The sequence below is a fragment of the Poecilia reticulata genome, chromosome 9 (assembly GCF_904066995.2).
Source record: "Poecilia reticulata chromosome 9, P_reticulata-male-v2, whole genome shotgun sequence".
In the NCBI taxonomy this organism is placed as follows: Eukaryota; Metazoa; Chordata; class Actinopteri; order Cyprinodontiformes; family Poeciliidae; genus Poecilia; species Poecilia reticulata.
Genome location: NC_088838.1, coordinates 33,323,198 through 33,347,470, shown reverse-complemented (window position 1 = coordinate 33,347,470; position 24,273 = coordinate 33,323,198). Strand labels below are relative to the sequence as shown.

The 24,273-nt window shown below is 40.3% G+C and overlaps 1 protein-coding gene, 1 long non-coding RNA gene and 1 pseudogene across 2 annotated transcripts in view; 2 read left to right on the top strand and 1 right to left on the bottom strand.

Annotated features, from left to right (window-relative positions):
• Positions 1–24,273, top strand: part of LOC145552894 (uncharacterized) — a 262,036-nt gene that overhangs the window by 172,306 nt on the left and 65,457 nt on the right. The gene's annotated exons all lie outside the window — the stretch shown is intronic.
• ptrh1 (peptidyl-tRNA hydrolase 1 homolog) lies at positions 12,678–17,821 on the bottom strand. The gene is made up of 5 exons (XM_008419340.3): positions 17,386–17,821; positions 15,580–15,799; positions 15,140–15,239; positions 13,994–14,039; positions 12,678–13,334 (listed from the first exon to the last, which is right to left on the bottom strand). The coding sequence occupies exons 1-5, from the start codon at positions 17,572–17,574 to the stop codon at positions 13,092–13,094; spliced, it is 798 nt and encodes a 265-aa protein (XP_008417562.1). The 5' UTR covers positions 17,575–17,821; the 3' UTR covers positions 12,678–13,091.
• LOC108166572 (natterin-3 pseudogene) lies at positions 17,908–23,995 on the top strand (annotated as a pseudogene).

Here is a 24,273-nt window from a genome sequence, read left to right as displayed (position 1 = left end):
CCACTCCACCCTCAGAGCTGAGGGTGGAGTGGAAGGACAGTCAGAGTGGAAGCTGAACAGGAAGTGATCAAAGATGATGTGTGCAGGTCACCCTCTGGTTCTTCAACATCACACTATGCGTCAACACTAGCAACATCTGCCGGATTTAAAGGGCCAGTAACGTAAAATCAGCCTTTTCAGCTTTTCATCACGTTATAATGTTTTTCCTTCATCTAAAACAAACCTGGAGTGTTGTTATGATTCCTTAATCTCCATGGCAGCCAGCTGTGCAAAACATCTGGGTGGACCTACCTCCGCCTTCGAGGAGCAGATCCTCCCCCACTCAGCTCCTTCAGACTAGCCAGCAGCAATTAGCAAACAGCTGGTGGAACTCCTGAGCTCGTTACAGGAGCTGCTGCTCAAAGCAAAGCTGGTAAAAATGTAGTTAACCCTTCTAGACCGGAAGGTGTTGGCGGCGGCACATCTAATTTTGCAGTACCGTAATTCCGCCACACGTAGCGCTATCTGAAAAATTCCAACGGTTTCTGAAAGGGGAGACGTTGCCCTTTCCAGCAAATATCGGGTTAATACGGTAACTTCACAGCTGCAGCTGCAGAGAGTGTAATTATTCTGGGGGGGCACTCGTTTAATAGACGGTAAATTGCGAAAATAACTTGCTGGATATTGAAAGTTCTGGTTGTTATGGATACATGGGTAAGTATATCATCTCACAGGACATTTAAAGAACTACTTACAATTAAAATAAAGATTTATTTAGTCAGACGCTTGAAACTTAGGCGCAACAGGGTTAATAGAGGAGCCATGTTGGGGAGATTTTCTGTAGGCGGAGCTTCAGAAAGAGCAGAAGCTTCTTAAAGAGACAGAGGCCCAAATTCAAGGCGTTAAATTACAAAGTCGTATTTTTTAAAGTCATAAAATATGACTTTAAAGAAGTCATATTTAATAAAGTATCAAATGAAGCATTTTATAACTGAAGGTAACAGTAACTTCATTGTGCCATAAAATGCTGTCATTCATAGTTCTGGACCAGAGGCAGGAGCTCAGTCTGTCTACATGCTGATCTTATCTGCTGCTTTAGTCTGTTTGCTGACCTCCGTCACACAGATTCACACAGCAGAGGGTGGTGGCAGTGACAGTCGGGTCTCCGGGACAACAGGTGAACAATGGAGGACCTGGGGGGGCAGGGAGCTTGACCTTGGCCTCAGAGCGATGGTCAGATGGGGTGTGAAGGCCACCGGCCGTGAAGGCAGAGGAGGAGGATGAAGAGCGTGGAGGGATAAAGGCTGTGACGTCCCTCGCTCTCTTCAAACCTGCAGTGATTAATGACAAAACACACACACAGAGGGAGCGAGGTGACCCCGGCGAGGCCGCTGCTCAAACATCGGGCCTCGGCTCTTTGACGTGGTCATTTTCCCAACGCTTCTGATTGATGAGCGATTCCTTTCCCACCACAAATTATGGTAATAACGCTGATCGAGGAGCTGAGAGTCTGCAGCTGCTGCCTGCGGCTCCCTGATCCACAGAAATGTTTACTCTTCACAGCAGATGGGACTTTGTTCTGACATGCCTCAAAAAGTCTCAACTGGTGATTAGATTTGGTTAAAAGAAAACAGCATTTCTATCCAAACCCAACAGGAGTTGGTCTTTGGGTACAAATCTGTGTTTTTGGTAAGAATTACAGTTTTAGAAGCTCAAACAACAACAGTGAAGAAAATCCAAATAAAAAAATGTTTTAAGAAACAGTGAAAAGTCCAACCTACTTTTATAAATCAGGACATAATTCAGAAAACTGGGATCAAGAGATGAATTAGAGAAAAACATGTAATGAAGAAACAGTGGAAGTGGTTTCCATGTCTCCTGGACATTGACTGGATACAATGGACACAATGGACACAATGGACAGAGGACGACTTTAGGAACCTTTTGCATGTTGGTCTTGCTCAGATGTGGCGTCTCTCAGATCATCACAGTGAGAATGTGATTGTGATCAGACGGATCAACATTCGAGGTCTTGGACTGCAGCAAAGGAGCAGAAAGTCCTTAAAGCAGGCGCTGATGTAGTTGCATCATATTTTTCAGGTAATGTGGTTCCATTATAGTACAGGGTTGTATCAAGGTGTGGGATTGGAAAGTGACGAAAATCCACATTCTCCACATTTTCCTACGTGGAAAATGTGGAAACATTCGTTTTAAAGTTCCACCTCTGGAATTTAAAACCAAAAACGTTTTTAAATGTTTTATTGTTTGCAAACAGAATCTTCCTTCTTTTTTTGATAGAACAAAACAGTTTCATGATGCTAATAATTTGAGGAACCCAGAATGGATTTCATGCCTGAAAGGAGAAAGAAAGCAACACGATTCTGTCAGTGAGTTTCAGACACAGACCAGACTGACACTGTAAAAAAAGAACCGTTGAGAAAATTCATTTTCATTTCACCGACGACTTGTCTGAAAGAAATCCCAACATGTCTTCCAGCCACTGTCCAACTGATGTTGCCTAAAATAAAAGCAGCAAACGATTGGCTGTGAGGACGCGGTGATGTCAGAGCGCCTCTGCAGAAGGAGGGGGGATAGGGGGGGGGCAGTGGCGCAGTTTGTTTTGCTGTGGTGGCGGTCAGCGGGCCGGCGGTGATGGCGGCCGGATCACAGGGAGGAGCCAACATAAGAACACAGGCCTAAATTCACACGCATGTAAAAGAACCTGTTTGCAGACGTGAAGCTAACAGGCTAATGGGCTAACAGTTTGGCACCAAAATGGCCGCCGTGTTTCATACAAGCCTTCTATGGAAGAGCAGAGCGGCGTTTCGCAGGAGTTGATGAGTTTCATTGATGTTGGAGCTGGTATGTTTATGAGTGTGTGTGTGTGTGTGTGTTTATGAATGTGTGTGTGTGTTTATGAATGTGTGTGTGTGTTTACGAATGTGTGTGCGTGGGGGGAGGGGGGTTCATGGGGTCCCCTGTCGCCCCCAAACATGAACCTATCAGAGCCTCTGTGACGTTCGGCGGCCACTTTCTTCAAAAATGATGCTGCAAATTGTGAAGAAGCACACACAGTATCAGCTGATGCTGTAGCTGTGTGTGTGTGTGTGTGTGTGTGTGTGTGTGTGTGTGTGTGTGTGTGTGTGTGTGTGTGTGTGTGTGTGTGTGTGTGTTATGGGAAGGACCAAGGCAGAGAGGGATGCTGGGAAGGAGGTCGTGACGTGACGTCACCCTGTGATGCTCCTCCGCCCACATCCACTCCCCTCCCTTCACCGCCACCCCTTTACTCTACAGCCGTGTGTGTGTGTGTGTGTGTGTGTGTGTGTGTGTGTGTGTGTGTGTGTGTTCAGTGATGACACAGCCCAGGTCATGTGACTGTGGAGGTGGTGCTGATGTTGGGAAAAGAGGAGGAGAAAGTGACCTGGAGCAGAAATCACCTGCTTGGCGCCGTCCAACATGGAGGCCCAAACCGGAAGCGAAGCGTTTTCAACGTGATGTCAACATTCACACACACATTATGTTCAGCAAACGCTCATCCAGTCCTCACACACACGTTATGTTCAGCAAACGCTCATCCAGTCCTCACCCCCCCCCCCCACACACACACACACAGAGTCAGACTCACAGAAATGAAGGAAGTCTTGTAGAAATGCTTTTCTTTCTGATTTAAAGTCAGATTTTCTCTTTGAGCTCAGACATTTAAAGCCTTTCAGACGTTCTGAGTCTAACTGGAAATGAGTCCATAGCGTCAGCAGATGACCGAGAGGTTAAACAGCTGCAGTGATTTTTCTCTGATCTCCTAATTGTTTCTTCAGGATCTCCTTCCCGTCGATTCGGATCAATTCCTCATTGCAGGTGAAGCGACTCTCCCAGCCTGAACATTTAAGCTCCATCAGCACTTCTGATGCTTTCAGATCCATTTAAATAGATCAGTTCTGGATCTATGTAACGTGGATCTAGCTCTGCTCTGGATCAGGAATTTTCTTTTCCACGGTTTTCTTTAGAGTTTCTGATTTTCTTACACACTACTGAACATTTATACCTATAAAAAAAAAACAAGTTGTAAAATATGTTTGAGCTTTTAAAAGGTGAGAATTCAGATTTAAACTGATGCATCGATAAGAAACAATCAGTCAAAAACTTTGTATTGTTTTAAATAAAACCCTCATTTGTTCCTGAATCGTTGGTTTTAGTTCATCTCCAGTTTCTGTCGCGATCAGCTGAACTCCAGAAGCTCTTAGATCTTTTTTCAGTCAGATTAAGTTTTTTGCAGCTGCAATACGAAGATCTGAACTTTGAACTTCTATTTTTTTCCTCTTTTTTTGTGTTTGGGAGGTGAGCGAACTCCTCCCTGAGGTTTTTAATCCGCCTGCAGCAGCTCAGCTCCTCTCAGAGGATTAAAACCTGACCAGACGCTGTGGTGGGAAAATCAAACGAACCCTCCAGACCTCCAGCCCAAACCTGCAGGAGGAAACAACCAGCAGGAGCCTTTGGTTTGTTCTGCTGCTGCCGGTTTACATGTTGCACTTAAATGGAAATTAAATCAAAATAAAAATAAAAAAGTGTTTCCTGAAAATGACCTCTGTGAAATGTTATTTAACTGATTTTTTTTTGTTAAACTATTTAATTTCTTACAAATTGTAAATTTTATTATAAATAAAAATATTTTAAATGCTTAATTCTGACTGCTTGTTCCAATTTACCTGTAGGATAAATGAAACAAATATATTTTAATTTCAATGAAAAATAAAAAATTAGGCCTTAATTTAAGTCTTATTTTTGTATTTTTTTATTTCTTTTCAGCTTTTATCTCATGTTTAACAAATTAAATCCAAATAATAAAAAAATAAATTTGAATGATGCGTCGAAAAACTGAGGAAAAACAGAAACAAAAACTGAAAAAACATGCAAGAATAAAAAAAATCAGATTCTTGCTTTAGTTAATAATCTTTATTATTCATTAAGAGCAAAATGAACAAACGAGTTCCGCCTTTATTGGCTTGTAATGGCGCCTTTTATCAAAAAGGATAAAAGGCTTGGAGAAGGTCACGGTTTGTTAAAGAAAATTAAAATGATACATTCCTGCAGAATTATGCAAATTATAATCCCCAAAACGGCAACAAAAGGCGGCAACAAAAGCTCACCAGTGGAGCGACAATAAACCTTTTCCAGGGTCTGGGCCCGGCCTGCACGCCTCCCTCACAACCCGCAGCTTCACTCCGGCAAGTTGGACCGAACCTCAGCTTCTTCCGCCTCATCACGGCTCTGATAGCTCATCTGCTCTTCCGCTTCCTGCGGGGATGCCCCAAAATATACAATTCAACAAAAAGAGGCGAAGAAAAAAAGGATTGAGCTGGAACTGCAAAAGGCCTGAAACAGAAAGTTCTGCATGTGCAAAACATAAAATAAAAAATCTGACGAAATTAGAGAAAATCTGACACATAAAGGATAGTTTTGAAAATCAAACAGTGATAATCTCGGTGGTGATGGGATGGACGCAGGCAGAGCAGGAGCTCAACATCCCGCTGAGAACAAACACCAGGAGTGCAGGAGCTTCCAGCAACAGATGTCCAGGCACAATTCTCGGCTTGGATTCTTGAATTTTACAAGAATTGCGTTTGGACAATCAGCAGCTAGAGCTCAAAAACACAAAACGCTACAAATAAAACAAGTTTCACTAGAAATGGAAGGATTCAAAGTAAAAGTGAGCTCCTGATGTGCAGCTCAGAGTGAGCAGCAGTGTGTGTGTGTGTGTGTGTGTGTGTGTGTGTGTGTGTGTGTGTGTGTGTGTGTGTGTGTGTGTGTGTGTGTGTGTGTGTGTGTGTGTGTGTGTTCGCTCTCATCCAGGTCCAGCTGCTAATTAAAGGCGCTTTCTGTTCGTCAGGAAGAATCCAGGAAAAACCAGCAGCCAAAAACTCCTGACCGCCATCTGCACCTGTTACGACGCATTTCTCTCATCCATCCATCCATCCATCCATCCATCCATCCATCCATCCATCCATCCATCCATCCATCCATCCATCCATCCATCCATCCATCCATCCATCCATCCATCCATCCATCCATCCATCCATCCATCCATCCATCCATCGTCCCTCTGGAAAAAAAGCTCCAAAAAGATGCAGCTGCGCTTCTTTTCCAGCTGCGCCTTTTCCCAGCACCAACAACCCGCTAACAGAAGTGAGTCCCGCCGCTGCGCCGCCAGCAGAGTGAGGAGGAGCCGCGCAGAGGCGCGATGCTGGCCGGGCAGCACGCACGGAGGACGGGGTGCGAGCGGAAGGCTGGCCGCTGCTGTCCCTCCTCCTCCCCGGTGTGGTGGCCCTTTTCTGGGGCTCCGCTGACAATAAGCGCCGGCGCGTCCGTGTCACCGAGAGAGAAAGCTCCGGAGTGGGGCCGCTCCGCTCCTGGTACTGAGATTTGAATAAACACATACACACGCACCGCGGGGGTGATGATAAATGCCCATTGTGCCCGGAGGAGGAGGAGGAGGAGGAAGAGGAGAGGAGGAGGAGGAGAAGTAATGAATCTGCACTGAGGGAGAGAGGGAGCGAGGAGCGGAGCTCTTAAAGGAACAAGGCGCTCATTTTCTCCTCTTCTTCATTTCTGATCACAACCGAAACACTGTTAACCCCGCTGCTCACACACTCTACTGTAACACACACACACACACACACACACACACACACACACACACACACACACACACACACACACACACACACACACACACACATACACACAAACACACACGCACAGCTGTGTGAATGACGTCGCCGTTACTCAGCTGGAGCTCGTGGAGACTTCCCCTCTGATGCACAACAACAACAATAAACAACAATAAACAACAACAAACAACAATAAACAACAATAAACAACAATAAACAACAATAAACAACAGCAGCATCAGGCGTTTTGCGTCACTGCAGCACAAAAGTTTCAGGTCAAACCGAAAAATCTGTTTAATGGAGCAAAACTCAGCATTTTCGATTATTTTTAAAAATGAGATAAAACTTTAAATAAACATCAATACAGAGCAGATTTATAATAATTCATAATAATATTTTAGTTAAATGGGGGAATATTTATTAAATGATTGGAAAGAATTACGTTTATATTTAAATCTGTGCTTCGTTTGTAATATTTTTCTCTCAATATAAGGATGCATAAATTCATTCATTCATTATTAACATTTTAGTTTGTTCAATTTTTTTCTGATTAATCAGTTTATTGCAAATAATATATTATTAAAAACATTCTGATCATTTCAATTCAAATTAAATCCAAATCAGATCCAGTTTAATGCAAAAACAGTTAAATATTAACAGTTTATTCATTTAATAAAAGTCAACTTTAATTCAATAAAGTATCAATTTAATCAATATCAGTTCAGTTCAGATCAATTAAATCCATTTACGTTCAACACGGATGATTCATTCAGACTTTTCAGAGCCAGTAAAATTTATTCAATCAAAATATTATCCAGTTTATTTAACAATTAGTTCCAGTAAAATCCAACAGAAACTTTATCTATAAAATATTGATTTGGATTCAATTAGATGACATTTTACAACTCAATCCAATTGGAAAATGGGTTGAATTTAATTTTCCAACTTCTCATTTTTTTTAGACCTTAAACTAATTTAGATTCAGTTTAAATTAGAAACAGATTCCAGTTTCTAACTCAATCCAGGTTTCAAAATCCTTCATTTCAATCAGATCAATATTGATTATTTATTCCCATTTGATCCAGTTTAATTCAACAGAGAAAGTTTTATAAAAAAATCATCTATTTAATATACAATCCAATTTAACAACATTCAAATGGAAAGTAGTTCATTTTAAGTCAAGTGCATGAAATCTAATCAATATATTATATTTGAATTCTACATTAATTCAATTCCAATTTAAATCAATTTGAAATTTGAACCAGCTGTTCCTCACTGGATCAGAACCAACTTCAGTTTAATTTAAACAGATAAAAGCAGATTTATTTATTTTCTGAGTTCATCTGAATTCAGCTTAAAATTACTGTGAAAATAAGAAAATCGGATTTTATTCTTCAGTTTGGTGAACTGATCACTTCTGACACTTCAGACTGGAAATCTGTGAACCGAACACGATTCACTGAGAGTTTAACAACACCGCAGTAAAAAACATCATTTATTCCACCAATCAAACTTCTTTTCTGCATTTGACATCAAAAAATCCCGTCATGCTAACATGGTGAGTTAAAACACTCAGACTGCAGCTGCAGTCCCATCTGGAGCATAAAAATAAAAACACTATTTCAGCTGTGATGTAACATCCTAAAAGTATCTTCATCAGTTTAACGCGTCACATAAAGATGGAGAATCATTAATATGATGGCTTTAAATTTGAGTTATTTAAAATGTTGTTAGCTTCTTCATTGATCATTTCTGTCAGATTCTCTAACTCTGACTGCCGTCCACCACAGGTAAGATAGTGACTCCTCAGAGCTACTCCACACAACCCTCATTCAATGAAGCTATTTATTTAAGCATAAGAACAGAAAAGGTAGAATCTGAGAGGAATGAGCGCCTGCTTTTGATTCCTTTTTAAATTTTAACCTGAGGAGTGATGAGCGTCCGTCAGCTGGACATAAAAACCGTTGGAGGAGAAGCAGGAGGATAAATCAACCCTTCATCTCACCCGGCTCCCCTTTCCTACGGTGAGGGAACATTTCCGTTGCTGGGAACGTCCCTGAACGTTGGACGCTCATTTGTCTCCTGCAGGGCCCCGCTGCTGCCTTTTCATGGCCCTGTGAGAATAATTTAGAGCTGGAGGCCTGAGATCACTGGAGATTATTGCTGTGAAAGGGAAAAGGACAAGTCATTAATGCTTGATGGTCGGACAGAAGAAAGAGAAACGGATCCTTAACTGGAGCCGACACCTCTGTCATGGGAAACCAGAACCGACTCGTTCAGAGACGGGAGGGAACACAGGCAGGATGAAGGACGGAGGAAATATCTGGAGATGTAGGGAAAAATGGAAAATGAAGGACAAACGTTTGAGATGTGGAAAAGACATAAATCTGGTTTTCATGTGGAAATGATTCACACAAGAATCTTAAAACAAACGTCTTTACAGAAATGTAGTTTTTTATTCTCAAAATGTAAGAAAAAATGAGTACAAATGATCTTTTATTGAAAAACAAATAATTTTTACATATTAGAACTGTCGCCATGTTGTGACAGTTTGTTATGAGAGTCTGTGAAAGAAATGCACCATAAACAACCAATCAGAGCCAGGAGGCGGGGCTTAGCGCTGTCAATCATCCTCATGTACTCGGTACTAAATGCGCTAATGGCAGAGAAACAATTCACAGTTACAGAAAAGACATTTATCCGTTGTTATTGGAGGCTATGCTAACTAGCCTTAGCATTCACAGCATGCTATGCTAGCTCCCAGTGCAGCTAGCAGAGTAGATTCATTTTGTTCAGTTTATCTGTCTCATCAACAAATATTTAACGGGTTTTTTTAAATAAACATTACTTACTGTAGTTTTAAGAACAGTACCCAGTTCATTTATTTTGTCTCTGCCCTTCTGATCCGGTCATTAGCAGGACTGGAGATGTGATTCAGTCTTTTTTGATTCGGATGTTGGACCTGCAGGCCGTCGAGTTAGGAGAAATTCAGACAAACTGGAAGAACAACTTAAAAGATACAAGTTTAAATGTTAGAAATTAAACATTTTCTATGTTGTTTTTAAAAACCTGAGGGCATCCAACGGGTAAAAATAAAAAAATCTACATTCCACTTGGTGAGATTATTTGACATGTGATGAATGTCTGATGTTATGTTCATGATATCCAGCTAAATTTACCCAACAGCAGATTTTACCTGAATCTAATATGATTTCTGCACCAACATGAGATTTTCTTTCTCTTGGTTGAAAACTCAGCATGCAGTAGATGATGAACTGAAATGATTTAAAAATCAGTTGAACTTTAAAGTTCCTTCAGAATCTGTGATAATTAGTGATGAAGACGCTCGGAGGCAACAGGAAGAACTAAGGCGACCTGAAACTTTTGCACAGTGGAGTAAACAAAGGTCAGTGCAGATCCTGTGAAGTAGCTGGAGTCAGAGTGTGTGTGTGTGTGTGTGTGTGTGTGTGTGTGTGTGTGTGTGTGTGTGTGTGTGTGTGTGTGTGTGTGTGTGTGTCTGCAGAGACCCCCCACCAGGCAGCCTCTCCTGGCCGGAGAGCAGAGGGGGGATTTCTCCATCTCTGAATAAATTTGGGTCTCCTCTAAAGGCCCTGGTGTCCAGCCTGCTGCTGACCTTTGACCTCGGCAGAAAAAAGTTATTGAGGCCTCCTGAAGCAGAGGAGAGGCTGGGAAAGTGGCCTGATGGAGGCGAAGGGCGGCTCACCGGGGTCACAGCGCAGAAAGACGGGAGTTTTCAGAGTGTGGGGGGGTCTAGAAGGGGCAGCTCTATGCCCCCCCGCCGCCCTGCCCCTGCCCTGCCCCTGCCCCCCAGATCCATAAGTGTGTCCCTGCAGCTATTGTGACTCTGAGCTACAGCAGGACAGAAGGCCTCACACCAACAATGTTCTCTGCCTTTTGTTTCTGGCCGGCCTTTCTTCTTCTGCCTCCATCGCGATGCTGCGCCTCCTTTGTATCGATTTCCCTCTTTCAGCCTCTTTCTGCCCGTTTTCAGGCTCTTTCTGCGTCGCTCCTCCTCCCCCGCTGCAGCCGTCGCCCCTCTGCTGGCATCCGCCGCAGTGTGAGAACCTCTTGGAGCGATGCTGCTCGTTAAAGACAACTAATTGATTGAGAATGTAATTAGAGTGACAATCGGAAAAGGGAAATCAATACGCTGGAAGTCAGGAGAATCACATCAGGCAGGACAAAACGGAGCAGCGGATGTTTGCATCACTGTCACCTCCAACAGAAGAGCTGAGCGCCGAGTCAACAGGGTTTTGTTGAGTCTATTAAAACTCTCGTCACCCAGATGACAAACTGTTGAGTTAAGTGGCTTAACAAGCCAAACAGCTTTCTCTGAAAATGTTCAGGTTCTGGACTGGAAATGAAAGAAAACGCAGAAAAAAAGATTCAAATAAAAACTGGAAGATTTTCAAAAACCCTGGAAAATTAGGAACAAAAAAGAAACAGTTCTGGAGTTTAAAGAAAGAGAAAGAAAGAACAACATTAATTAAAGTTGTATTTTCTCACACCTTGAGAATAAACAAATAATTACTTTCAGGAGAACTTTTACTGTTTCTTTTCACTTGAGTAAATTTATTATGAAGCATTTTTACTCTTACTGGAGTAAAATTTCTGGACTTTCTACCCACTGAATGGAGAAAAAACCTGTTATAACCATAAATTCACCAGACAGACTTTAATAAAGTTTCACTGTTTTTTTATTGAAAGAAACTAATTTGAAAACATTTTTTTTACCTAATTTTGTTATTTTTTGTTACTTATATGAATCGTTGTCATTTCGGTCGTTAAAATAAAAAAAATTTCCACATAACTTTAGATTTTGGTTCATCTGATGATGTCATTTTAAATATTAAATGATTGATAATTGGATCAGCAACTCATTACTTTTACTTGAGTAAAACAAGTTGCAGTGGTGAATCTCTTATTTACTCTGCCGACTCCAACAGGCAGCCAGTCTCAGGTCAGGGGGTTCAAACCGTGGCTCCGGGGCCATTTGTGGCCGTTGGAATGATTTTGTTCACGTTTATAACGGAAATGCAGGTAAAGACTGAAAACCGTAAGTTGTATGGATGAACTCCTGGACCCGAGAGCAGCAGAACCTTGTGGTGCCTCACAGCCACATCGTTATGCTGCAGCTTCATTTTGAGATATGAATAGTTAAAGACACTCTTCAGTTTTACAGAAACACTTGAAGCTGAGATTTACTGCCAGTGAATTAAACTCAGGTTTGCACTCTGCAGTCTGAGTTAAAATACTTTACTGAACCCAAAGGGAAAATTAATGTTTTAAATCAAATTATCCAAGTTTCTTCTAAGAACTGAATGCAGGAAGGATCTCCTGTAGCAGTCTGTAATCCAACGGTGACTTCTGACTGAAGACTCTGATTATAGATGCTCAGGTGGTTTCATCACAATGTTCATTTTATTTATATAACATCAATTCACAACAAATAGCAACTTAATGTACAAACAAATCAACTCAATATTATAGCATCACATGAAGTCAAATAATTTTACATGAAACCCTCCTTTAAAGTTCAACTGTATCTGGTTTAAACTCTGAATGTTTCTGATGTAAAGTTCGTCTGAGCTCAGAGGGCCGCGGTTTTTCCTCCTGCTACCAAATTATGTTTATTATATAAATTAGTTTCTTTATATTTGTATAAATTTTTTCCCCATGAATTTTCCCTGAGGATCTTGTTGAAAACAGAAGAATATATAAATTCTCAGCACCTTGTTTTGTTTAAAAATGGAGGAATGTTTCGGTTTTTCACCCTCTAAGGCTGAAGTGACCCAAATCCAGTTTTTGCCTTCATGTGAGAACCTGCAGCAGAACCTGCATCTGATATTTAATGAGTCTGAACAACAGGTCAGAGTTTTTCCCGCTCAGAAACGTGTTCCTAAACTTGATATGTATCGGATCGTTTCAAATGTGCGGCCAGGTCGGTTTCATCAGACCTGAACGTCATCGATCTGCGTCTGGATACGCACAAACACCGAGCACTTCTTCTTCTTGGCAGAAACACAGAGCAACGTGTGCAGCGTTATTGCGCCCTCTACTGTTCATGCAAAGGACACTTTCAGGTCATCTGCAGTTCACACATACGATCACATACATTTGGAAATGTGAACCAAAAAAAATCAGATTTCACAAATAAATTTGAACCGAACATGAAGGCCTGCAGTGAGAACGCAGCCTAACAACACAGACAGACTTTCTGCAGCAGAAGTCACCAAATAGCAGAAAACATCTCAGCTGCAGCAGTTTAATGCTTTATGAAAACATGAGACAGAGTTTGAATGAACTGATCAGAGGGACCAGATGCTCAGCAGATGTTTCTCCTCTTTGTTCTGAAGTTCAGACTTCCTGGATTTCCTCCTCCTGCCGTCAGGCGGCCATCTTTACCGGCTGCATCAGAGGAAAAGTTCAGATCACAGCTGTGGAGTCCTCCTCCTTCTTCCTGTGCTGCGCTGCTCGCCTGCCCCCTGCTGGTGAGGAGGCAGACTGCGTGTCCTGCTGGGAGAGCTGGGAGATGAGCAGATCCACGCTCTGGACCAGAACCGCTTCCAGAACCTTCTGCTCCTCCGTCGTGAACCGACTCAGAACGTGGCGCTCCACAGAGGTTTTCCCGGCCGGCCGGCCGATCCCGACCCGGAGTCTGGGCATCACCTGGGGGGAAAGGTCAGCGAGAGGTCACCGCTGGTCCAGCAGGGTTCAGTAAGAAAAACGTAAAACCAAGACATTTCCAGAAACATTCAAAATAACGTTTTAACAAAGAAACCTTTTGTTATCAGGTTACTTATCAATGAAAACTCAGGTTTGTTAATCAAAGAAAGATTAAATTATCTCAGTTTTAAACAATCATCAGTAATCTCAACATTATTACATGTTTACATTCAAACTCATCCTACATACGTCTGAGATCATGACCTTCAACACCTGGACGTTCCTAAGACTTAAATTTTGACTTTTTAAGAGCAGAACCTGCATCTGATAAGTAAAGACAAAACATTTCTCAAACATTTCTGGTCTCTGTTGCAATAGGTGGTGCATTCTTGTTTTTTTGTATAAATACAGAATTATTATAACATGAACTGGATTTCTCAGACAATGTCTTGTCCTAAATGCATATTTATTGTAAATATATATCTGAATGCATTATGTTGTCCTTGTTTGTTCCCTTTTTTACCTATTAACGTGTATAAAATGCTTTATTCCTTCATATAGTTCAAAGGAAAGCACTACACTGACTTTCTGAAGAATGTGCAGTTTTATGTGTGTGTGTGTGTGTGTGTGTGTGTGTGTGTGTTCAGTGGAAAGTTTCTTACATCAGTCTGGAGACAGTCGATACACGAGCGAACTCCGTTGTGACCTCTAGGCAGAAGAAGAAGTCAGAGTTAACCTTTATGGTTCTCAAAGCTCAAACCGTCTCCTGGCTGGTGCCCACTGAAAGCAGAGGTCAGAGGTCAAAGTGAAGGAGAAGTGGCTCCTCTACTTTCTCTCTGGTAGGTTGGAACCTACCAGAGAGGAGCAGAATGCCACCATCAGCAGTTGTTCTGGACCGACCCAGAGAGAGCGGTCCACATTGTTCTGGTACAGAACCAAAGACTGTAATAGTCGCTCCACAACCAACTGCTCCAGTGGGCAACAAGTGCAAAGAAGCATGCAAACTCTGAAGCACAAACAGACGGAGGAAAGAGAAGCTTCACTCTTCTGCATCCTGCAGGTTTTTTACCCACAAACAAAACAAAAAATGCTGCAACTACAGGAAACAGAAGCAAAAGGGAAAATGCTGCTAATAGCAAAAACAAAAGTGTAAGAGCTGCAAATTCACTCCGTAAAGCAGAAGTCCTCCAGACCACCAGGGGGAGTTGACCACCAAATCATATGGGACCGGACCCTCAAAAAAGATGGAACCTCCAGAAAAAAGTTGAAGAAAATGTGTTATATTTTTACCACATTATAGAAAAGCATATTTACATATTTATAGTTTGCAGCACTTTAGACTTTGTGCTGTTTTTTGCAGCATTTTCCCCTTTGCTTCTGTTTCATGCATTTGCAGCATCTTTGCAGCAGTGGCAGCATTTTATTTTTGCATTTGTTTTATTGATTGTAGGTTTTTGCTTGTGTTTTCTGTGTTTGCGGCATGTTTCTGCTGCATTTGCTCTTTGTTAGTGTTTCAGAGTTTGCATCAGTCAGTCACATATGGAGACACTAAACCCTGAGGTCTTCAAACCAAACACTCTTTTCTCCATGACGACACTTTGAGATGCTGACCTTGACGACCACTAACGGCTGTTACTGCCTCCTGCTGGCCATCCAGAGAATACAGGTAAAACGTTGCTTACCTCTTTCAGATGTAAAGTTTTTGTATATTTTCTGAGCAGCTGGTCGCCTCCACAAATGTGTTTAAAAACCCAACACCAACAAACACTTCCTGCTTCATTCAACTGTTCCAGGTCATATAAACCCACCTGGCGCTTCCTCCATGTTTGATGGAGATTTTCCCCAAAGGTTTGTCCAGCTCATCGTGGACCAGCAGGATGTCCTCAGGCTTGACTCCGTATTTTCCAGCTGGAAAAGGAAAATAACGTCAATAAAATTACTTCAAAGTGACTTTACGTGTTTCTGGTTTCATTCAGAAAACCACAGCTGAAATGAGAAGAATAAAAATTAATAATCTTCTAGTAACAGAAACATGAAAGTTGATGTGACTCTTCTAGAACTAATCAGATGTTCTGGTTCTCAGAGGCTAATCTCATCATAATCTGGAGTGGGATTAAATCTCTGAGAAACTAAAGTCAGCTGATGTTTAAAGATGAAATAATAAAGCCATGATTGTCGAGTCAAACAGAACCTTAAACAACAAACAGGTCCTGAATGAGCCCATTGACCGGGCCGCCCATGACCTCACCCGCTCTGGCCACCGACACCCCGTTGACGTTCATCAGCAGCCGGGGACGGAGCAGAACCACGCGGGCCTGCTGGACCTCCGTCAGGATGACATCACCGGATACATGACGGTCGCCGTGCCAACAATCGGCCACACCGAGCCGGGCAGCCAGCGCTCCCAGCACCGCCATCCCCACGCTGTGTCTGGTACCCTCCATCCCTTGGTTCCCGAGCCCCACCACCTGACACACACACACACACACACACACACACACACACACACACACACACACACACACACACACACCCCCACACACACCCCCACACACACACACACACACACACACTCTTGTGGTTTAGGAGACCGTTATGACTTTTGGGGTGTTTATGGGGACACACCTTTCCCTTCATCAGGTGACCACAAACACAAACACAGCGATGGAGAAACTGATCTGAACTCTGATCCAATCAGGTTTTAGGTGATTATTGATCAGTTATGCAATAATCACCTAAAAACTGAAACTGTGATTCTTTTGTTTGGTCTTTATTTTTTGTGGATTGAATCAAATAAATATTTTTGCTTTATGTGACCATAAGTATTTCCTCTGTAAACATTTTTTAAATAATAATATAATCCAATCCGGCCTCTAAATTAACCAGTGTTACTGCTGGTGGTGGGAATTTTTTACCATCTCCTGATTCAATTCAATTTGGATATTTGGGTGCAGAATATGATTTAAAAATCATCTTTGATTCAAAACAATTACTCCTACTAGGGCAGAACTGATTTATCTGATTAATCAAGATGAATGATTAATGAAATAATTGTCAAATAATTTTGCATTTTATTAGTCATTAAGTGGAGAATACAAAATTAAAAAACGATAACATTAGAAGAGTAAGTAACCAAAATGGCACATAAATACAAGTTGCAGAAGCAGAAATGGCTGAGAAACAGATAAGCAGATTATGGATGGATGGGCGTTTATAAAACCAAAAGAAATGTTCTATTTTCCATAAGAAAATTTAAATCTTTTTATTCCACTAGATACAGAAATGGCTTTTAACACATTTTAAAAATATGAGCAATAAAACATGTTGTGTGATGGTTTTCTACATTTATTAAAATCCCAACTATAAATATTAATTGTAGTTGAGCTTAAAAATATGGAGAGTTTCTGTGAACATTAATTTTCAAGTCTTCTACAGATTCTCAAATGACTGGGCCATTCTAACATATAGATTTATGTTTTGATCTAAGTTTGGGGTTGCTGGCAGATGAACCTCCTCTCAGTCTCAAGTCTTCAGAGTCCAACAGGTTTCCCTCCAGGGTTGTCCTTATTTAGCTCCACCCATCTTCCCATCAACTCTGACCTGCTCCTCTATCCATGCTAAAGAGAAACATCCCCACAGCATGATGCTGTCAACTTCGTGTTGAATGCTAGGGACTGTGAGCTCATGGGGATGTGCACCTAACACGTTCATTTTTTGGTCTCATATGAGTACCAGCTCGCATGCTGCTTGTTCGGGTAATCGGAAACAGCTATTAGAACGTGAATACCGAACAAAAATTAGTTACTGAAGGACATAAACCTATGCCGAACAGTTAACGTCGTATAAATGTGTAGTAGTTTTGTGTTTATTTCAAGGGATCTTATAAATAACTTGAAGAAAACCTCCAAAAATCATTCATTTGCTGATTCTTGAATGAGGTTTGGTTAGGCCGGCTGGTTACGGTCATTATAGCAATAACTAATTTAAATAGCAGCTAATTTACACAGTTTCAGAGTGAATATATTCTGAATAGAGGATTAGCTACAAAACTCACCAACTTTCTCCGACCCTCTGTGTGAATCTCCGCTTCAGCTCCTATCATCGTTGCTTTAAACTGCTCTCCCAGCAAAACTCGGTTTATGACTCTCGTTAAAAGTCTTCTCATCGTGACAAAGTTCAGCAGCTTCTTAAAGAAGTGCGATAAAATCGGACAGACTTTAGTCAAAAACGAACGGTTTTTCATTCGGCTCTGATGTTCAAGCGATCCGTCTCAACAGTCAGTCAGTTCAGAGGTAACGTAACAGGAACAGGAATGAAACATCCTGAGCAGATGTACCTTACGTTCACAACATCCTCAGAAAACTGTAAAACCTGCAAAATGTTCAATTAAATCATTAATTTTTTAAAACAAAACCGCTCTTTAAATATTCTCTCAATCATTCATGACCTTTTACTCAAACTAGTCAAGGAGAAGAAGACAAGACCACGTAATGAATGGGTTTTTGTGTGTGTGTGGAGCTTCAGCGCCATCTAGCGTCGCGGCAGACAACATGCATTTCCTCCTGATATTGTCCAGATGGAGGATGTGGGCCAAAGGTGATACAGTACATTCCAATGAATAAAGAAATAAAGCATCAAATAAATAATTTATATGTGATAATTACGTGAAAATAATGCATATCAGATATCTAAATGTGTCAGGACCTATGGAATTGTTTAAAGTATTTAATTTCCCTTTGGCATCAATAAAGTATTTTCAAATTTAACTGGTATACAAGGACATAAATTCAGGACAACTGCATTAACACGAGAAACTATCCTGTTAAAACGAGAAACTTTCTTGGTATAACGGCTTTTATATCTTGTACAAACCATAATTTTCACACACACACACACACGCACACACACACACACACACACACACACACACACACACACACACACACACACACACACACATATATATATATATATATATATATATATATATATATAATTAACATTTAAGTAGTGATATACGTCTTTGAATTCACATTTACATTTCTAATACTAATCAAATGATCACATATGTCAATATTTATTTAATCACAGCCATCATCTGCTATCTGACTGGGATTTGTCCCCATCTCCGCTAAACAGAAGCACACAGGCAGGTTTCCTGCTGGAGAGGATGTTAATATTTTATGGTTTAAGTGTTTAAATTGGTATGTAGAGGTCAATTTAAGTTGTCATGCTCTGAAGAAACTCAATTTAACACATTTAAATAAACTCTATAAACAGCATTGAAGCATGTTTAATTGAGCTGATAGGTTGAAAATGACTTTGATGTGATCTAAAAAGTCAGAAACTGCTGGTATTACTACAATATGATCAAATATTGATTATTGAAAGATCAGTGAATGCTTTAAATATCCAGCAGCTGGAGCAAAACATCAGATAAAAACATGTCTGTTTAGACGGAGGTCAGGAAAACAATTATCTGAACATAAATGACCTGTTATGTTCAAGTTGTGCTAAAAGACTCAGCGCTATTGCCATTATCTATAGTTTACAAATCAGGTCCAGGAATGATCAGAAGTTCATGAAACACTTAATACTTTGCACCAAGTTGATGGCTGAATAATCTGAGTAACAGATTAAAAACAATGAATATTTTTGTAGTTGAACTCATTGATTCAATAAGTTAGTATTAATTTAGCACTCTCCAAGAGAATCTGACTATATGGAACGACATCAGATTGTTAATCAGGCCTCTTTGGCTGTAATCTGGTTAAAGTAATTCATTTTTGTCTATTAGTTGAATTAAAAGAAGTTTATTTCTTTACCCCAGTTGGACAGATATTACATATTTTTACTCTCCAGTTTATGAACTGTGTTTATTTCCATCAATTTTCATTATTTTAATTAAACTTACATTGAAAAGTTTATAACATGCTTTTATGTTTAGGAGATGAAAACATTTCTTAGTTTGTTTTAAAGACAAATCAGCAGCAAAGAGACGGGAAATAGTTTCAGACGTTTCATTTAAGCGGCTTTGCTGCCATCTGCAGGCCGATAGGTGGAGCTGCAATATTTCACTGCGTTTATCCGTCTTGTGCAGAAATAAAAAACTTTTTTTATATTTCTTTTTTTTTATATTTCACGGGTCGTGATCAACAACTGGATGTTACTTCGGACAGGAAGTGACGCAATAAGTCGTGATAATAAATGTATTAATGAGGGATTTTAATTGTATTTTAATGGAAACACCTCATTTGCAAATTGTGTTTTCTCTACAGTTTTGTGTATATTTGTAGTGGAAAAGCAGCAACTGACGTTAAATCAGATGAAACTTTTCCTGTTTTAGGATTTCCAAAGTTGCTCTGGTTCATTTCTGGGAACATGGGGTCCATCTGTGTCAATTACTTAAAACAAATTCTAATAAAGTTTAATTGATCTGTAGATCTGACCTTGCATCACATATATCAAGGGTAAAATTCAACACAGCGTCACACGGCTGTTGAAGGTTTTATCTTTTCCTCTGTCTCTTTTAGCCTCTTTTAACTGATTGCACACACAGGCTGCAGCTTACATAACCATGTTTATGCGTCTGCTCCAGTCATATGTAAACAGAAACTGATCACACGAGCATTGGAGGGTACAGACATGCAGACAAGAACAGAAAGCTAAACTCTCGCTACAATCTTTGCCTCACCTGGTTACAACCTTAAGGTGAGTTTATTTTTAACCCAGAAAATGATTATTTTAGTTTTAGGACTTATTAGTAATATCAGAAATTGTGGAGTATGCATGATTTAGATCAACGTTATACTTCCTAGATAACGTTTATGCAGAGACTCCTGCCTCTACAGCCCAGAAAAGGAATTAGAATTACAACAAACTCAGAATCCAGAAATACAGAAACAGTCACTACTTGGTTACCTTTTATTCTCCTACTTGTTGGAAACTGTGACTTCTCACCTTTAACCCAGAAAAGGACTTAGTCACTCTTTAGTTTATTTGATCAGAAACTGTAGAGTACTCACTATCTGGATGCAGAGACCAGAAGGCCGGAGGAAACATTTGGATCTAGACGACTTTCCAGACTCCTGTTCTGACCCAGAGATTGAATTAGACCAGAGGAAACTTAGCAACCCGGAACAGGAGCAACTAGTTTACGTACTTTAGATCAACATTAGATTATTTTTCTCTTTACTTTTTGCTCTTTCCTTTGGTTTGTTATTTTGTTTGTGTTTCCTTTTAATCCCTGTAAAGCACTTTGTGTTGTCTTGTTGCTGAAAATGTGCTACATAAATAAAATGACCTTGACCCAACTGTGGCCCAGCGCTGGACGGTGAATGTAACTCTCTGCTCCATTTGTCTGACATGTGCGGCTTGTAACATTTGATCAATTTTCGGCAATAAGGCCTGATTTTATATATAACCCAATTTCATCATTTCTCAAGGTAATTTACACTCAGTGGTTCTGGTCGGGTCCTGAAACTGGTTAACGGACCTGGTGGAGCACAGAGACAGAAATGAAAGAATTCCAACATGACTTTCATCACATGCCACGTCTGCAGTTTTCACATTTGGCTCTCTGTGTCCTTCCTTCCTCTGACTCTCTGTAACTTTGCTGCTGTTGCCCTGAAATTCCCTCCTTGTGGGGCAATAAGGAACATTTCTATTATTCTGTTCTCTATTCTATGAATCCTGCCGGAACCACAAACCAATCACGTGTCTGCAGAAGTCGGGTCTTTATTTGGTGTTGCATGAATTGAATTAAACTCTGGGCTCCTTGGAAACGTCCTCCTTCATGATCGGGTGTTAAATGTCATGCAGGCTGAGATGAACCAACTTCTACCTGAAACGAACCTGAAGATTCAACTGGAACAAAGAAAACCTGAGAAATCTGGTGAGAAAATGTTTGCTCACCTTAAACAGGCAACATGTTCACGTCCTCTTTTACTTCCAAATAAAGTATGTTAGTATGTTACCTTGAGTCAAGAAGGGGAGAAGTTTGCATCATAGAGCTGAGCTTTAAGCTTTAAAGAATTAATAATCAAATATTTGTTGCAAAAATTAAAGTGTTGAACGTCTTTAGAGCCAGCAGTGAAAAGCATGACTACTCTTTTTGTTTTACAATCGCCTCCCTGAACCTCGATCCAGCGCATGATGTTGCTAAAATTGAAGCTAACGTGTCTGTCTCAACAGTCCGACGTGTTCTAGCTTCTATTGCACTCAAACACAAACATCCAGTAAACGCGACGCAGCCAGAGGTTGGTGATGCAGGAAAACTGCTATGGGAAAAATGGAACGGTTTCCTTCCTGATGGATCCATTTCCATTTACAACAGCTACGCTGATCGCATTGACTACGTCTGCAAAGATGCAATTCTGGCTTTTACAACCCCAGCATGGGTTCTTACTGCCACTCCCCAAATAATAAAAAAGAGAATATTTCCTCCACTTTTCAAATCCTTGTGAATGAAGATAATTTTGAAATCGCGGTGTGGAAGGAAGGTTATTATGGTTCTGTTCCACAGAAGTCAGTCAGAACCTGCTCCAGTGAGGAAATGTATGTAGGGAAGAACGAGTACGGCTTGGGGAAGGTTGATCCAAAGGATCAATGTTTTTATCTTCCCTGGGAGGGAAGTGAGTATTGGTACAGGAGCTATGAGGTTCTGACCTGCATGACGGCTGAAGAAGATTTAATCTCTGATGTCAGTTATGTCATAGACAAAGCTATAATCATCAAAGGGCTTCCCACAACCCAACAAAGTGCTACTACTGTCAACCATGCCCTCAGTCCTGTGATACAGTTTCTCTGACTAAAACCACCACAGATGAGAGACGGTGGGACATCAGCTCCTCCATCACCGTCGGTGTAACAACGACCATCAAAACAGGAATTCCCGGCATTGTGGAAGGAAATATTGAAATCAATGCACAGACGACTCATACGTTCTCAGGTGGAAACACCTGGACAGAGGAGGTCTCCCACTCTGTGTCGTTACAGCTTACCGTACCTCCACACCACAGCTGCACTGTAAAGATGGTTGGTTATCCGTACAAAATGGAGATTCCCTTCACCGCCCGCCTGAACCGAACCTATGAAGACGGAGAGACCAGATCAGTGAACATCTCTGGAACGTATCATGGAGTCCAAGTTGGAGAAATTAGGGCTGAGGTGGAAAGATGTCAACCTGTGTCCAACTCAGAACACTCTTCTGAAAAACTCCTAAAGCACAGCTGGCGAGGCGTTACCAGGCATTTGATTTAGAGCTTCAGCTTCATTTATGCTTTTTAATTCATAATCTTTACCGATGTAATTAGTAGAGGTGTAACGTATATTATAACAATAATCTTTATTGTCATTATAGAAACTATGCTAATAAAGTTACATGGTTTATAACGAAATTGGGTGATTTAGTCAGACAGAATGTTTCCACTGAAGGCCTTTTGATTTATCACGTGTACCTCTGTTGTTCTGCATATATAATTTTAAAAAGTTCTAGCAAAGTACTAGTTATACACTGAACTCATTTACTCACCTAAACCACCAAAGCTGTCAAATTGTCAACATAGTGAGCTGAATCTTAAATGTACACAATATATAAAAGAAAAAGCAACAGTGTTTTGATGCTAATGGTCAACACGGCCCAGTAGAAAGTCTGAATTATAACATTAAGGGACAGGGAAGTAGGTCAGTTATGCTAGCTTGACTTTGAGAATCTTAACATGTAGATGTGCTGCAGAATCCGGTTCAGATAATGGTAAAGCTCTGGTAACGGATCTCTGTGCAGCATCAAGTCAGCAGTAGTTTTGATTTGTTCTCTGGTTTTTCTGCATTATTTTACCTTTGCTGTGACGTTCTGCGCTAAATTAATAATACCTATATCTTCAAGTTTGATTTTGTTAACTGAATTATTTTACAGTGGCATCGTGGCTATGCATGGCAAGAAGAGTCTTTTATAACCCCTCAAAACATCTCCTAACTTTTAAAATCTGATTTGGGAAAAGTTCTCAAATCTTCAACAATTTCAACCATTTCCCAGGTTTTATTGTTTAATGCTTATATTAAATGATGGAGTCAAACTTAGCCACTTATATAGGATCCAGCTTTTAAAAAACGGTAGAATAAATAAAAACATTACTGACAAGGAATCTTAACATCCGTTGGCTCTAGAGAAAATATTTTTTTTCAGATATTTTATTTAAATGTATTAAAACCATATTTAATACTAGAACTGAGATCCTCACTGAACCATGATTTATATTTACAGTTACATCCCCACTACTTTGCTATTTTATTACCACGACATGCAAGTTAATAAATACTAAAATTATTATGAGCAGGGAAAAGACTATATTACTAAAGATATCATCCAAACAAACTATAATCATGATTACTCAATGGAGTGACTTTTTATGAAATTCTGAGAAAAATATTTTTGTTAATCTTCTAATTTAAAGCTGATTGAATCCGGAAACAAATAGTTTGATCAATGTATCATGTGACCTAATCTATGTAATTTCATTGGCATTAATAAAGCTTATAAGCATTGAAAATAAAACTGGATTTGTACCAAACCAACATGAACTCCTGTCTCTTAATTTGTTGTTGTATAAAATGACAAGTTTCAAAATGAGGCCTCTGTTTCAAACCCCATTATTCACTTTTTATCAAAGAAAACAAACAGATTTTAGAACAGACTGATCAGTTTAACTGTTGACTTAATTTATAAACTATTATTTCATAGTTTGAACAGATAAAACAGAATTAGACTGAAATGATCTCATTTCTCAGTTGGTTTGACCTGGTCTGTTATGGATGAACAGCCTGTTCAACAGGAACCACTGCAGCCATTGAAGCTGGTGTAATGTAATCCATGTTCCTGGTTCTGGTCAGGACTCAGCCTGCAGCAGCAGCTGCTTCTGCTTAACCTGGTGAAATAAAATCC

Coding starts and splice junctions, on each gene's coding strand:
- ptrh1 (XM_008419340.3), bottom strand. CDS start 17,574: ATGAAAAACCGTTCGTTTTTGACTAAAGTCTGTCCGATTTTATCGCAC. Junction 14,040..15,139: donor AAACATGGAGGAAGCGCCAG/GTGGGTTTATAT, acceptor TCTTCTGCCTAG/AGGTCACAACGGAGTTCGCT. Junction 13,335..13,993: donor TCGACTGTCTCCAGACTGAT/GTAAGAAACTTT, acceptor CTTTCCCCCCAG/GTGATGCCCAGACTCCGGGT.